We start from the raw sequence: 16,633 nt of genomic DNA on the forward strand, positions 1-16,633 counted from the left end.
ACAGCCACCTGAAACACAATATACTCTTGCCTGCATCATAAATTACTTGTATGAAAAGTCCCATTCTCGGGTGTATTCTCAGACTCTTCCTTGGTTCAATATCATTACATAATTACAGGTGAGAATGGTATTTATTCTGTATTTCAGGACATCCTAGGAGAGCTAAATTAAAACAGTTCCTGCCCTACAGGGGTCACAGTCTTAAGTAATCTGACCTAATTTGATAACAGAGAACATAAAGACAGCACTTCTCCCCACCAATCATCCCATTTCCCTCAACCCCCAGATAATTCTTGGATGTTGCCATAACTATTGTGTCCTCATCTGAGCCCATTCTTAGAGCTGCAGTCAAAACTTAGCCAAGCATCCGTGAATGGACATGGTTTAATCTATATTTCTCTAGATTCAAAGAGGGTGAAGTTTCCTGATAAAATGGTCTAGTCTTGAGCTATTTGTAATGCAAACAGTATTTCAAAGAAAAAACAAGAAGCTGCTACAGTAACATGATTTTTACTTTATATTCTTCTACATATGCAGCACTCTATGAATGTGGTAAGTGGTACTGCTTGTGATTATTAAAGATTTCTTAAGATGAAAACCAACTAAGATAATTTTAAAATATTTACCATAATTCAAGAATTCTTTGAATTCTGATTAAGGAGAACACGATGTTAAGAAAAATCTTATTTGCACATACCCTTCTTATCTGCACTTGCCCATGATAATGACATTGTGCTTGACAAAAATTATGAGGTACATATTTAATGTATTTTTAATCATCTCCTCATATAATTTCTCAACTGAAAGTGAGAGTGTCATTAGCTGAGTCACCAGTGTTCCTTCCCTGCATCTCCATACTGATGTAGAAAACTGTTAGTATGTATAGAAATGTCAGGGGCAATGGTGCTCCTGGGGTCTGTCAGGGCAGGCTCTGGCAGTCAGTGCCCATCCTGCTGTCCCAGCCAGGAGTGAGGTGGTGGGAGCACCAGGGCAGGGGCAGCCCGGGCATCGGGCACCTCCCCTGGGTGAAGCAGTGAGACAGGACACGTGCCCAGGGGTGGGCCTGGCATGCCATATCTGACCCTGCTTTGCCACATTGAACAGGGGGAAGCATGGGGCCTTCTCGTAGCTTCTGGAAACCCATCCTTTGTAGGTCATTTCTTCTCATCAAATGTCAGCTATGGTGCTCTGTGTTCTTCTCTCTGTGGGCTCTCACCCAAGTGCCTCACAGGTCAGTGGCAGGACCATGATTTGGTTGAGTTATTGGCACTGACGCAAGTCCCTGAGCTGGGAAGTGCCAGACATGCCGTGCTGAAAGGACATTTCAGCAGAAGCTTTGTGGCCGGAGAGGATGTCAGGATGCTTTGGTGGGGTGCAAAGGATCTTGACATGAATGCAGAAAAGGGGACACAGCTCATGAGTTTTGTGGAGAAGTTCTAGTGTTTCAGTGCTCTGTGAGCATAAGCAGGCAGAATATTGCCAGGTTAGGAAGAGCAAGAGGGTAGAAGGGCAGAAAATGCAAACCTATGCTCATACTGCCTTAATGTTTCATGGAGAGGTAATTGATAAATAGAACAGATCATTTATGAAAGTGGCAATAGAAGAGGCTTTCTTTTCCTCTGTTGGCAGAACTGGAGATTTGGATGAGCCTGACAGTCTCTAAGATCACCTTGGAGAGGCTTGTCTGATGGTGATGACTGCTGTGATGGGAACTGTTGTCTCCTCGTTCTTGAGGAGACATGCTCAGGAAAGCTCCTGATTCCTGCTGTGAAGCTGTGGAGACTTGCTGCGTGGGCAGGATGAAGGCTACATGACAGCAAGTCTCCTGAAGTTAGATTCCAGTGTTGATGAAAACTCTTTTCATAATGCCCCAATGGCCTTCAGGAAGAGACTTTTTTTTTTTAACACCAGAGGCAGGTATATATGGTGAAGAAAGATCACAGTCAAAACCCAACCTCACTGACAAATCTCAAAATAAAGGAGCTCTCTGGGTTGCCCCCATGATGCCTGGCATAATTTCATTACATTAGTTAAGGTAAGCTTGGTGAAATGTCCTAATGCCCTGAACTGGTGAACTGAACACAGGATTTCACTTACCTGTGTGCAAGAATATGTGTTTGCTTCCTTTAGCTACTGACATAAATAGTAACTCATTAAAGGGCATAGCTCCAGGCTTTGCCTTAAGAAGAAGATGAAAAGATAATTGCTGGATAAGCAAGTGAGCACGGGGGACTGCAAGAGTGTAGTAGCTCAGCAAATGAGACTGGTTGTGAACCAGTAACCATCTTCTTTCAATCAGCCTGGTTTTAAGACTGTAATCTCCCCTGGCCAGAGAAGGTCTCTGTCTCCACGTTGTGTGGCTCTGAGAACAGCCTTGGTCCTGCGTGAGGCCGTGGGCACTGAGGACAGGCTTCTGGCTGTGGCTTACATCTCTGCTTCTTACTCTGTATAAGCTGATCCGCTTTCATTTTTGCTGGTATTCTGCTTGGCATTCTTTTTGTGAAGTGCTTTTTTGTTTTGTAAAGACCTATTTATCCCTCCCTTCCGTGCACCAATGGAGGTTTATTAGATCATGTGGCAGCCTGCCATCTTCCTTATTAACCAAGCTTTTTCCCAAATAAACATGTTCCTTGTGTGCATGTCTCCTATTTATGATTTACTTCCCATTATAAAGCTACAATCTACAATATTAAAAATAATACAGAGACAGATGTTTATGAGAGGTTGAACAGGGTTTTATTGTACTGACTCTGGTATTTGTGGTTCGTATTTCTTTAATCTCTAGCAAAATGTGCTTCCATCCACCCTCCCCAATTTATTGCTTCTGCCTGTTATTATTCTTATAACAGGTGATCATGCACTTTAAACATACTTTCTTTCAGGCCCTTACATGCTGCAATATGAACAGGAGTATGATGACATATTTAAAATGGAGTCTTTATGTAAGAAATTAGAAATTACACCTTTATTCTGGAGATGTAGATCCACCTGGAAGCAGAGATTTTCCCCTTCCACTTACATGATTTCAGTAGAGTATTTGATCACCCCCTGCTGGCTGTGCTGCTCGGGCTGCTGCCAGTCCGTTGGATTTTAGGAGAGTGCCTTTACACTACCGTTAAGTGCCAGACATCACCTAGAATTTAATTTTGTGCATTTGAACCACGTTGCTACAGTTCAGTCACAACAGTTTGAAATCACTGGCTGCATATATAGTTTTTTAATTTTTATTTGAATGGATGGAACAGAATTCTGCCTCTGGGTCAGATAATCATCTCAGACCCATTAAATAAGTAGCTGTGACATGCATCATAATAGTGGCCTAAACCACCATATTTTTTCAATATGACACTTCATTGCTTTTTTTTTTTTTGGCCTGTGGTTGGACTTACGTTAGAAAAACAAACAGCACTTAGCTATAATTAAAAATGCCCTACAGTAAGTGGAATGACAAAACAATGGGAATGCTGTTCATATGGATGAAGTCAAGTGTAAATGAAGTCTAAAAGAATTAAGTTGAATGTAAGTATAAAATGATCTTGTTGGCTAGGCACAGAAAGTGTAAAATAAGCCTCCCCAATACATCAGATCTTGCATTTCACAATAAAAAAAATCTGATATGGGGAGTTTTCTTATCATGAGGCAAACCCATTTTTTGCTATTCAACAGAAACATAACCTTCAATTAACTATTTGAAACTATTTGAAATTAAGTCATGTTAATTGGTAGTTGTATGTAATTGTACCTACAAACATCTACTTAGAACATATGCGCAATATACTTGCATGAAGTTTCTAAAAATAGGAAATATTCATATAAATATTCTTAGCATTCCTTTCTTTTTCCAAGGTAATCTAGTCCTATGTGGAAGTATATTTATTAAAACTTTATGTTGAAGAATCACTATATCATAAAGATAATTTTTGAAATTATGATCCAGATGTAATTATGACCATAGTTAGACATAATTATAGGAGGGGTTGATTTTATTCAACCTCCAGTAGCTGTCATCGTGCTTCAGGTTTAGCTCTACTCAGAGTCCTGCTGACCAACCGAGTGATGTTTCAGTAATTGCCACTTGAAAATGAAAAGGGAAACTGTCTAGCTTTGAGACTTTATACATGAAAGAAGGATCATGCTGGCTTGTTTTCAGAACAGGAGCTTTTCCTCCTGTTCTTGTCTAGACAGGCCAAGAACAAGACTTTGTACTGAAAAGGGCTCTCTGGTGTGTCATTAGGCATATTGGCCTAGTCTGGACTGGTCTGGATTTCCCTGTTGGAGTGTTTGGAGGTCACTCCTTGTATTTTGGTACAGATCTTTGCAGGTTTATTTCAGTTTGACAATAGTCTAATATTTGCTTTCTACTATGTCAAACAACCTGAATTTTGAATCCACCTTACTTGATAAGGAGGAGTTTTTTTCTGGTTTTAGAAAAAGCACATACTGTTTAGATGCATTGACTATGCAAACTAATTTAAGGCATTGAATTTTCAATTACAAGTTGCAAATACCAAATCCTAAGTATATTCCATGTTCAGAAGTATTTGTATTTTCATCAAATAATCTGTTTAATTAATTTGTCCCATTCCTACAATACATTTTTCTTTTGAGTATTTCCTTCAGCCTTCAACCAAATGTGATTATGCAGGCAAAGTTTTGCACTTTTGTGTCCTCCATTAGATATTAAATTTTGTTAGATTTAGAAGTTACTTTTGCACATGCATGTGTGAGAAAAAAAGAAAGCCTCAATGCAGTGCACGCACTGCTCAGCAATAGTCAAAACACTCATGTGTTATCAACACTGTTTGGTTACGAATGCAAACTGCCACCCTAGAGACTGCTATTATCAAGAAAGTTAACTCCATCCCAGCCAGACCCAGTACAGAATAACTGCTTCCTTGGGCAAATAAATTTGGTGGAAGATCACAAGGCAAGATGGTTTTTGACAGCACAGCCCATTTAAAAATCAACACAGAATTTCTGTGGTATCATGAACAACCTTCCAGTCAATGTTGGCACATCAAATGGGGACAAGAGGTCTGATGACTCTTTTTTTAATGCACTTTGACAGCAGCAATTTTCACATAGCTGAGGGAAGGAGGAAGTAGCCATAATATTTTACAAGAAAAGTTCATTGAGTGTTTTTTGAATACAAATTTCAATGTGGTTTGTTATCTATGACAAAAACCAAGAAACCAACCAAACCAAACCAAAACGCAAAACATCTTACAGCACAAATTCTTTCCTCTGGTTAGTCCTCTTAGGGAAATGTTCATGAAAACCCAGAACTTTAAGACTTTAATAATGCTACTAAAATTGTAGTGGTTTAGTCTTTTATCTGAAGATTGTGTAATCTGGTGGCAAACAGAAGTCCAGAGTTCTTAGCTTTAATTGCTTTTGAGTTTACATCTTGCTTGAGCATTTTCTGTCAGCTATGGGGGAAACATGGAAAGTGTTACATTAGGACTCAACACAAAGACACTGGAAAACATTAAATAGTGTAGCCAAAGTAGCATGCCAAATGTCCTAACTTCAAGTGTTTGACATTTGTCTTTCAAATAGAAGCATTATGTTCCTTACCACTCTAATTTCACCCTATGTTATATCCCTCACTTAAGATATCTGGAAAGTTTGAACCCTTTCAAGCTGACTTTTCTAATCTTTGAAGACAGCTTTGTTTTTTGCTTGTTTGAGTTTCTTCATGAAATTGCAGAAATGAGTCCTAAAATATTTTAATTATCATATTGCAAATATTTAGGCTGATCTTCTAAGTCTCTTTTCCAAAACTAACTGTTAATAGCCCTCTTAGTTCCTTAGGTTTCAAAGGCTTACTTCATTTGGTTATGAATTTTTTTTATAGGCTATACTCAAACCAGGAAATCTAAGCCCTGTTAATGCCTCTTCAGTTCTTTGTTGTAGCAGGAAGGGACAGGGCGACAAAGGAACAAGGTAATATACTTTGGACAATATTTTATTCTACAGTTTTAATAGTTCAGGTACTGCAGGGTTGCACTGAAAAAGCTTAAAGTTGAGGTCCTTATTTAGGCAAATACTCACTAATTTTCTCAGTGCAGTTTGACCAAGTGACATATAAAGATAGGGGGGTTTTCCCCACAGGAGGATCTTGTTTTCCTTGCATAGAATGTTATTCCTCCTCTTTATATTCCTAAGTAACATTTTATATGTTACACACATTGACACATACATTTTTTGTTACAGCAGGTTCTTCCTGGTATGTGTACCAAAATGTCACTAATATTCTTGAAAAAGTGTTCAGAGTGAAGTTTGCAAATCACATTTATATACAAAAGAAATTTACTAAGAAAAATTAATTTGTTCCCTTTCTCAAACACCTTTTCCTCTCCTTTGTTATTACCATGCTTATGTTACACAACAGATACATGTGGGTAAGTATCTTACCTCAGTAACTGGTTTAGGGGCTTTTTAGAACTGGAGGTCCTGTCATATCAGTTCAGAATAAGCGCAAGTGCTGTTAAGATTAAAGGATAGTGTCTTGCTGATGGTGTTGAAGATTAACAAATGCTGTCTCTTTACTGGGAAGAACCAGAAAATCATCTTTCTGTAGCAGAACCAGTCAAGCCAAACTGAAGCCTTAGGGAAGCCCAGAGTTCAAGGAATGGCACTACTTTAATAAACTGCCTATGAGTGTTTCTAATTCTGCCTGCTTTGCCTCTGCTTGTGAATGGCAATCAACCAAATTTGTCAACATGCTGGTAGTGTAATCATTAAATCCTAATTTGTTGAGATATAACGTGTCTTCTGTTCTGTATGTATAGTATATTTAACTTTGGAACAAGCCTAGTGAGAAACCTTTCTTATAATTGCATGTATATTTTTGTGAACATTTCTTAATTACATCTCCAATTCTTACTATGAAGTATACTTTGTCTCATTTTCTCATGACAGAATCATATTTAGAGTAAACTGGTCTCTTTTTTTTGGTAATGAACAAAATGTGAAAACTACAGCATGCCTGCATATAGCATTCAGACACTTTATAGCAGTTTTAGAAGTCGACTAATTTTGTAAAGAACACTAATATGTGGGAATTCAATGTGCAGACACCAAGCGTTTGATTGCAATTAGTTGGGAGACTGGCAAATTGGCTTTGGGAAGGTAGTTAAGGAGTAATTTTGTCCAGGCAGGATTGGTCCTGGTTGAAAACTATACTGTTGCTTTACAGCTGATGCAAGACTTTTTTTTTAATGTGGGAGAATTATTATTTTTATTCATAGTGCTGTCTTGCCCCAAATACATAAGGTGCAGACAAACATGTATGAGAACATGGTCTTTGTCCAAGGTGAACTGTAATCAACATGAACTTAAAAAATATTGTTTATTTTTAAAACAGTTGAATTCTCCCTAATGGCAGATCTGGTTAACCAGTGGATTGGTTCTGGTGATCGGGAATGTGTCATGTGTATATTTATACATGCAATGCTATAAATACAATATTGTTTATTTTGCTGTTGAAGTCCCAAAGACCCATCCACTATTACAGCATCTACTTGAAAAATATTATTTAATATCAATCATTCTAGCACTGAAGAAGGGTAGGCATCAATTTTCTCACAAGTTTATGTTTTGGTTTCTTTTTTGCCTTTCAGAGTGCAAATTCACCTGCGCCAGTGGTAAATGTTTGTATCTTGGTTCATTGATTTGTAACCAACAGAATGACTGTGGGGATAACAGTGATGAAGAGAACTGCCTGCTTGTAACAGAGCATCCACCTCCAGGCATCTTTAGCTGTAAGTACTGGCTCTTTGTGTGCATCCATGTATGGATGTACATGCAAGTCTGTTTGGAAACTTGATCGGCAATATGATGTCAAGGGAGGGTAAGACAGAGAAAGTAAATACTGTTTTTCTCTGAGCTAGCATGGATTTGTAACACACTTTCTCTAGGTTTCTAAACAGGGACATTTGTAGTTAGGCAAAGGCAGTTTGTGCTGCAGACATTGAGCTTGTAGTCATGGATTATATGATTATATGGCCTCTGAGAAAGACAGCATAATTAAATAATTTGTTTTCCAAGGTTGTAAAAAATGTTATTTGCTTTGTCTGTGTAACAGTCTTTATATGCTACTAAGACTATTAAGAAAGTTGTAATCTTTGCAGTCATCATTCCTATTAATCAAATGCATTTTATTGGTGCTAAGATCAGCACGATTTGGTTGGTCACTGACCTTTTGTAGGTACATATTTCAAATAGCTTTGGTTGCCAGATTTTATTACCAGAATTGCTTTCTTAGTGCTTCATCCTCAGTGATGTACACTGAAATTAAACTTTGATTTTTGCTTTTGTTTGTTCTGCAATATTTTATTTGTAGAGCACAATTCTGCTTTCTGGATGGGGGATAAATTTTCCAGTAATGTTTCTGATGTACAAGTACAATAGAAGTGATCTTATGTTACTACTGCTTTCCCAATGGTTTGGTTCTCCCAACACTGACATCCCTCAGCATGCGATTTCACTTCTGGTTGTGACTGTGGCTGTGCAATATCTGTGTTGTTATTAAAAATAGGAATTATAAGCAGCAGGTATCTGTAATTTCTGTAATGAATACATGGGGCTATAAGCAGGATAAAATCAGCGGAGTGGATTCATAACAGAAGGTGAAGTCAGGTGCTGAATATCTGTGTTTACTCCGCTGGCTTCTAACCCCCAAGTGAACATGTTCTTAAATATTGTACTCTTAATTCTTTTAAATGTCTTTGTACTTTGTACTGCTTTTGTACCTCTGCAGTGATTTCAGTGGCTTTGAAATTGTAATGACCTGTATATTATTTTATGCTATTTATTTTCTTTTAATTTGTTTGGTTTTGAGTGGTACTCTCTCCAGAGCCCCAGGGCAAGCCATAGGCTTTGGTGATGGGTCCAGATCAAAATGTTGTATATTTGCCCATAACCTTGGCTTTTGAGTTGTAAAAAAGTTATACCTTATTATTTTTTCATGCAATACTTGTAGCATATATTTGAAGTTAAAATAGAGGAATTTTTGGACTAGGATACTGTACAGCTCTTCTCTTAAACCAAGCCAGCACAAATTTTGTGCAAAAGGGGCTATGAAAACGACAGTGGTAGCAGATGGAGGGAAGGGCTTTGGTATCAAGCAGCAGCTGAGGCATCGCAGGTGGTGGCCCTGCACAGCTGTAGTGTAACTGTGGCACCCTGTTTGTTCCTAGGTGGAGCTCCTAGGTGGAACTCCCAAATCTGTCTTCATCGTGAAGTCTGGTAACCACAGTGCTGGTGGCTTTTTGGGACTCCTCTCTGCTGCTGGCAGTCGTGCAGTAATCATAGCAGCGTGATCCAGGATCTGCAAACTTCCTGGTCTTCCCTTAAGTCAGATCTGTCCCCTCAGGCATTGCTATAGGTTACAAACAGGTGTGTTTGTGTCTGAAGACAGGCCTGCCTGAAAGGGAGCAGTGCCGGTCAGCTGGTTAGTCATCCCCCGCGTCTCCAGCAACAGGAAGTTTATTTGGACCAAACAGAGCAAAATTTGTCTCTGAAAAACCTTCAGCAGCAGGTTTCCTGCTGCTTTCATTGCACTTGGTGTGTTTCATGATCCTGTCTCTGTAAAGTTGTGCAAGTCAAGCTGGCAGCATTTTTCTTACTTTCCAGTGGACTTGGAGAAAAATAGCTTCCTTCTCAAATCAGCCCTTTTACAGATGTGAGAACTATTACCACCCATCTGTCAGTTACCCATTGTGTGGGTTAAAAAAAAGCCAAACACACCAAAACCCCAAGTTCCTTCATATGAATTGTTTCCTTAAATCTGTTGTATTTGTTCATTTTCTGACTCCGCCTTAAATATGGTGTCCAATAGTCCTGCTACTCGAGAGCTCCCAAGTGCTGAGTGAAGAGGAATAATGAGGTAAACAGTTTTATCAAGTTGTTCTGTATTTGCTGGTTTTGCAACAGCTTTGCAAATGAGGAGTTTGTAGAAGAAATACCTGATGCATTGCTAGGAGCAATTGGAAGTGTTTAACTTTTTACTTACCTTGTGGCAGAGAAGGCAGTTCATTATTTGTTGCATTTGGGGGTATTGACGGTTACTGTACTTTTTCATTGCAATAGGAACTGTGTGACAAGTGCTGGTAAATAAAGGGACTTTGGTTTTAAGTAAAAAACCCCAAATCCCAGTGAAACAGAATCCTAATGGTGAAACAAAGAGAAAAGACATCGAAGCCAGATGGAAAAATAATACAACCATAAACAGTATTTAAATTATATTTATCATGTTCTGGCTAGTAAACAGACTACTACATGGCAGAAATCAGTGCCACTCAGTAATAAGAAAGAACATTCTTACGGACATGTCAGTTGGTTGCGTTGGCTCTGAAAAAATGTTTTCAGAATACTTGCTGAAGTGAGGTCCCCAGGCCTTAGAGGGATGACATGTTGAATTAAGAAATATGTGCATGCTTTCTCTCAATGATTTTAATGGGGATCCTACCAGAGTACACCAGAGTGTATTCTCTTGAAATGTCCCAGCTGAGGCTGCCTTCTAACACAGAAGTACATGCATTTATTGGCCTATAATTAGTAACAAGACAGTAATACAGCTCAATAAGAAGACAGTGAGTGCTAAAAAAAAACCCTTGAAGTATCTTAAACCAGGAATTTCTTTCTGGTCATTTTATATATCAGCTCTGTTCTTGCATCTTCTTGCTTGTGTGCTTGTGTGCAGTTCTTGAATGGGAGCACAACTGTTGAAAGGAGCCACTTCTAAGTTTGTGCTGGTCTACCTCCAAGCAGCATGGCCTGTTTCTTCCACGGACTGCCTTTGTCTTTACCTACAGCATGTTGTATTCAAACTTTCTATTCTCCTGTGTTGGAAAAAATATTCATCTCATTTCACAGTTATACACAGACTGTCCCCAATGTCTAGATAAATAAATTTACATATGGAAGTTTTGCTTTAGTTTATTTAAGCTGTGTGTGCCATGTTAGCGGTAGCCCATGTTTCCCAGCTATTGAAGCATTTCTCATTTGTGTTCTTGCCAGCAGCAAAATGCAGAATGTCTGTTTGGAGCTTTTTGTTTAGTTCAGTTTAGTTAAGTTGCATGAGCAATTGTATAGAAATATATTTTTTGTAGGTGCCCTGCTCCCTGAATCTCATGATTATAGGAGATCCTATTTTACTGTGTTAGAGAAGTTTAAATCGCCCAGTCCTTGTGTTCATCTCTTCTTGCCATTCTTATATAGCTTCAGTGTAATAACTGCTAATTCAGTCTTCTAAACCATAGAATGGTTGGGGTTGGAAGGGACCCTAAAGATCTTCTATTTCGAATACCCCTACTGTGTTATGGGCACCTTCTACTGGAACAGGTTACTTAAGGCCCCATATAACCTGGTCTTGAACACTTCCAGGGATGTGGTACCCACAGTTTCTCTGGGCAAACTGTTCCATGTCTCCCCACTCTTGCAATAAAGAATTTCTTCCTAATATCTAATTTAAACATACTCTCTTGCAGCCCGTACCCCTTGTCGTATCACTACATGCCCTTGTAAAAATGTTGCTACTGAGCTCAATGTCTCACATGTGGAAAATAAAACAAAATGTGTATTTTGCTTTATTAATTTTCTTTTGCTGACTTGTAGATAGATCTTCCTGCATGGACAATTTATTCCGTATAGCACAGAGAAATCAGAGGGTAGTCGGGGAAAACCTGCACCACATCCAAGGTGTGTTAGAGTCTGATTTTAGATGACACAAGCTGCAGTGCAGCAAGTTCACTGAAACACATGCTAAGGCATTTAAGCTGATCATGTTAAGGTAACACCTTGCTTGGTATCTATCCATTGGGACTCAGGTTTAGTGATGCACATTGAAGCATGCCTCCCCTCCTCACTGCGGACACCCCGGTGTCACTGCACTGTTTCCTGCAGGTCGCCTTGTGCATAACCCATGTCGGCTTTTAGTAGGGTTACTTGTTTTTATTTTCATCAGCTATAAAGACGTATTGATTGAGATAATGGAAGTGACTGTTCTTTTAACATTACTTGGAGGTCAAGGATGTATTTAACAGCACAAAGCCATGACAAGAAAAGTGAGGTGAAGAGTAGGATTTTAAACATTACTGACTTGGCCCTTTTGGCAACTTGCCGCTCCATGTGACCTGCAAAATTTAGACTCCTAAGTACTGAAACAAAGTGCCTGCTTCTAGCAGGACACAGTTCATTTGCCTGAGCATTTCCCTTTGTTTCACAACAAATGATCAGCCTGCCTTGTCCTGCTAAATTAGATTTTGAAATAGGAAGGGTAGTGTGTTGTCTGCAGACTGCAGTGTCCAAGCTGTGTCTCATTGAGAAGGCTTGTGATTGTGAACATTTTAGGTTTTTTAATTGTTTGGTGGAAAATAGTACAGGTAGTTATCTTTGTTGTGATCTGTATATGTTTGTGGGCATATCAAATACAAATATTGACTGGCATGAGAATTTACAGAAGAGTAAAATAAGTGAGAACAAATCCTTCTTGTCATGTGCAAATTATGTCTACATCAAATTTCAAGTTGTCAACATTGATGGAGGTGATGTGTCATGGCTGTTTTGGCATAGGAGAGTTTGCTGTAGGAGTTCATTTTCCTCTGCAAGGTAAAAAACCCCAAACAAATCAAATATATAGCTCTCCCTTTCACCACCCCCACCTACTGCTGTCAGCTCTGAGCCTTGTAGGGATCTGCAGGGGGTTGGAGAATGATTCTGTTTTAAAAACAAAAAGCTCAATCAAAGGAAAATATTTTGTTTAAAGAGACCTTTGGCATCCCCCTCTGACTGTGACACCGAATTTGTGCAGATAAAAACAACCGCTTAGATTTACATTTTGATTGTGCTTCTGCTTTCATGTGTGCCGGGCTGTCCCACTTCAGGTGAAATTTATCCATTTCTTTAAATATTTAGCAGTCTAGCGTTGATGTTAATGAAAGTCTGGCACTGCTATTTTGAGCATTGCAACAATGATAGTAATTTTCAGTGTCAGATTACTGCTTCTCGGAGGAAAAGGGAGATGGGAGGAGGGAAGAGCAGAAAAAAAAATGTTTCGGCTCTAATAGAGTTTGTCATCAGCCTGGCTGTGCCAGACAGATGGATCATGAATACTGTCTAGACGCTCTCTGCCTGAGTGGAGCTGTGGTCTCTAAGGACAAGCAGTGAGACGCCGGCTTAAGTGACTGGGGAAAGTCAGGACGTGCTCCCCTCTCACCAGATAGCGATCCGGGCTGATCCTGGCCGTCAGTGCTGCGAGCCGGTCAATACCGATCTCAGTTGAAACTTGGCTATTATATGGGGCTTTAGGAGGGAAAGGAAAGGGATGTTGTTAGGACGGTATTGATTTCAGCTGCATCTGCTCAGGGACCGCGGGGTGATTTAGCTGGGAGTATAGATCTTGGGAGGGGGTGGATGGGGAGAGCCATCATCTGGCCATAAAGCATATGCATAACACTGCGCAGTCACCTGTATGTAGCAGTTGCTTTAGTCAGAGTATATACTTGAAAATGCTTACCTATGTGCTTATGTTTTCTTTATTTGGCCCAATTGTTCAGGAGGATTAATCTCTTCTCCCTACCCGGGGCTCCCTATATCCCCGGCTGTTACGATGAAGTTACATGATGCTCCCTACATTTTGGAAAGGAGAAGCTGTGGTAACCAGGTGAGATCCACAGCTTAGGGCAGCTCTGGAGCTGTTTGATGATCTCTCATGTACTTGTCCCTTCTTTGTCAAGAAGCACAATTAATGATAAGGAAATTTCTAATGAAGATGGAGTGATAAATATTTTTTGACAAGTGGAGTTTTAATAGAAAGACAATTTGATATGTATGCTAATTTACTTAAAAAGCAAGAGATTCTTTGGGATTCAGATTACAGAATAAAACATATTGCTCTGGATTTTAGCTTTGTGTATATGTAACTAAATACTAAATAGGTGTTTCTGTTAAGAAGATACAATTGGTTTTCAGCCTGTAGTGCAGTTCTATTTCTTGATGTGCTGTAAATAGGTTCTGTACTTTGTTTTGAAATAATTTCATCTTTTCATATTTTTGAAGCACAACATGGAATGTTAGCAATTAATACGAGCTTGAAATTTTGAAAAAAACCCAGATCATTAAGGTTACTTGAATTTTCTTGTTTTGTATTATTTGTATGTATTTTAAAAAAGTACTTTATTCCCTGATGTTTAATAAATAAAATAGAATGCTGGTCACATGAATTCTATAACAAAACTACCATGGAATACAGTAATGCTGGAGTTTACCTATTCTTCACCTGGAGCCTGATGCTGTTAGTGTCTCAGACAGGCCAGACATACACGTATGTGGTCAATAACAACCATGAAGTATACTGGTACCACACCAGGCATTTGTATCTGCTAACAAACAGGGCTGAACTCAGCTTCTGGTAAGGAATTTCCATTTCACAAAGTTTCCAGCTAAGCATTAATCATATCAGTTAATGAGAAAAGAAAGAAAAAGTCACAGTGCTGTACTGATGAAAATGTTGGAATCTCACTAGCTCTGAAATACTATTTTATTCATTTGCAGGGTATGTAAGTCAGTTGTATCACATTTAATCAAGATCTAGAAAAAATGTTTGTTAGAACTGTCTGTGTTTGCTTTTCATACAAACTTCATTCACCTGTCCTTCACTTCCTGTTAACTTTTAGGAAACTCAATCCAGTCCTAAACGTTACCCTTTAGTACAGTTACTCTGGGTAATGCTTGTGCTTTCTCCTTTTCCCTTTTGTGGGTACTGATTTCTTACAGATGCAAACGGGAATTTTAAGTGCTGAAAGTGTGCTGTATTAAAATTTTCATTCAAAGACTGGTTAGCTTCAGGTTGGAAATCCCAGAGCAATACTGTGAGGCACGATGTGACTTTGCACCTTACAGATATACTTGACTCTGCAAGAGACCGAAGCTCCTCCCGGTCTACTGTGATGCTGGGGAAAAGACCTCCCACAGACTCTGAAACTCTGAAGGCACCCTTTTTACACACTGGTTTTTTGCACCAGAAGTGCACAGTAGTATGAACATTTCATCAATGCAGGCCTGAAATTCAAATATGAAAACCACAGCACAATCACTTAGCACAGGCACAATCTGCTCCTGAAGTGAGGAAGAGAATAAGCTCAGACAATTCTTTTCAGACCTTATTTCACGTACACTTTGTAGGTGCTCCAACAGGATGTCAGAAATCATATAGAGTGTAAATGAGCAACTTTTATTACTTTTATTTTCAGTCCACATTAGTAAGTATTGTTCACTGCTGCCCTTCCTTGCTGCATTTTCATTTGCAGGGGTCACATGGTACTGTGCACTAGAAACTGCCTAGATAAATCTCTGTGAAGTTTAGATGCATTTCTGAATTTCTGCTATGTGAGTTTTAAAGCCACTGCTTTCCCAACCATTCATTCAATTCACATTGGTTATTACTGGTAAATGCTCATTAGGAGAAGTAATGCATTTGTACTCTGTTTGCACTCGGCTAGTATAAGCCTGGAGAACTACTCAGGAACTATTTCTTCTGTACAGCATTGAAGCTCTTCAGGTGCCTAGGTAGTATGAAGATAGCTTATATTTTCATACAGTTTAAAGTGTTCTGTGAGTTGTTTTTCTTCTCATAAAATGATTTTTGAAAAACTCTTGTATAAAAGGGACATAGAATTGAACTAGATGTCCTTTCCCTGTAAATGCTGCAGACTGTGATGTTCAATTGTTTTTCATTCTGCATGCGTATCTGACCATTTATGTCCAGAAACTCTTCATCTCCCTGATGAAATGAACCACCTTAATTTTCCTTAAGCAGGCTCATCTTCTCCTTCTGCTTTAAAGTAACAGCTGAGATGAAGTTGAATTGTAAGTTCTTGTATAAATAAATGCACTCTGAAAGCTTTCTGTCTGAAGTTTCTGTGTAGATTAATGTGCATCATGCTCAAAGTAATGCCTGTGCTTCTCAGTGATCTCTGCAGTGGCCTGTATTGTGAGAGAAATGATGTTTTTCCATATCATGTAGTGTTCAACCAAAGCATGTTGCTTTGGTCATTAGTGCACAGCTATTTTTCTCAGACTGGAAAGCCTGAGAAACCCTTATTTTCTCCACAGTTTTGCAAGTTCTTGAAACTGTCATAAGCCACAGTTGCTTCTTGTGGTTGCTCCCTCACTTCTGCCTATGTAAGTGTTTGTGCAACCACACAGGAGTTGGGTTGGAGACTGGTCTGATTTGGATGAACTCTGAGAAACTTCCACTTTGTTTTGGCTGGTGTCATATCTTTGATTCTGTTCTCAGCTCAGCCAGGTAAACACCTGTGCCTGCACAAAGCAGAGGGAAGTACAGGTGGCTTTGTTCAGTGGTGATTTATTCTTGTATCCTTGACTGATTTAAGGTTTCCATGCCGTAGTCCTTGCCTCTCTATAGTATTTGCTAAAATATCCTAGAGTCTGGGAATTAAATACTGTTACTTTCCTCCTTTTCACCAGTTCTGAAAATCTTATCATTTGTCACTTTTTGTAATAAAGAAATTAAATAGTAGAGTGAAGCATCAGAATGGATCTTTCATGATGATCCAAGGGCTTGGGTTCATTCAAAATTAATTTCATGCTAGTACAATATAATATA

The 16,633-nt window shown here is 39.0% G+C and overlaps 1 protein-coding gene across 6 annotated transcripts in view; it reads left to right on the forward strand.

The window, feature by feature from the left end:
* The window catches only part of LDLRAD4 (low density lipoprotein receptor class A domain containing 4), a 288,364-nt gene that overhangs the window by 132,471 nt on the left and 139,260 nt on the right, over positions 1 to 16,633 (forward strand). For all 6 annotated transcript variants that reach the window (XM_071554878.1, XM_071554880.1, XM_071554877.1 and 3 more), the window contains one exon: positions 7,626 to 7,766. In XM_071554878.1, coding sequence (XP_071410979.1) covers positions 7,626 to 7,766 — 141 coding nt within the window. The remainder of the gene's footprint in view (positions 1 to 7,625; positions 7,767 to 16,633) is intronic.

This window comes from Pithys albifrons, chromosome 4 (genome assembly GCF_047495875.1).
Source record: "Pithys albifrons albifrons isolate INPA30051 chromosome 4, PitAlb_v1, whole genome shotgun sequence".
Taxonomy (NCBI): domain Eukaryota; kingdom Metazoa; phylum Chordata; class Aves; order Passeriformes; family Thamnophilidae; genus Pithys; species Pithys albifrons.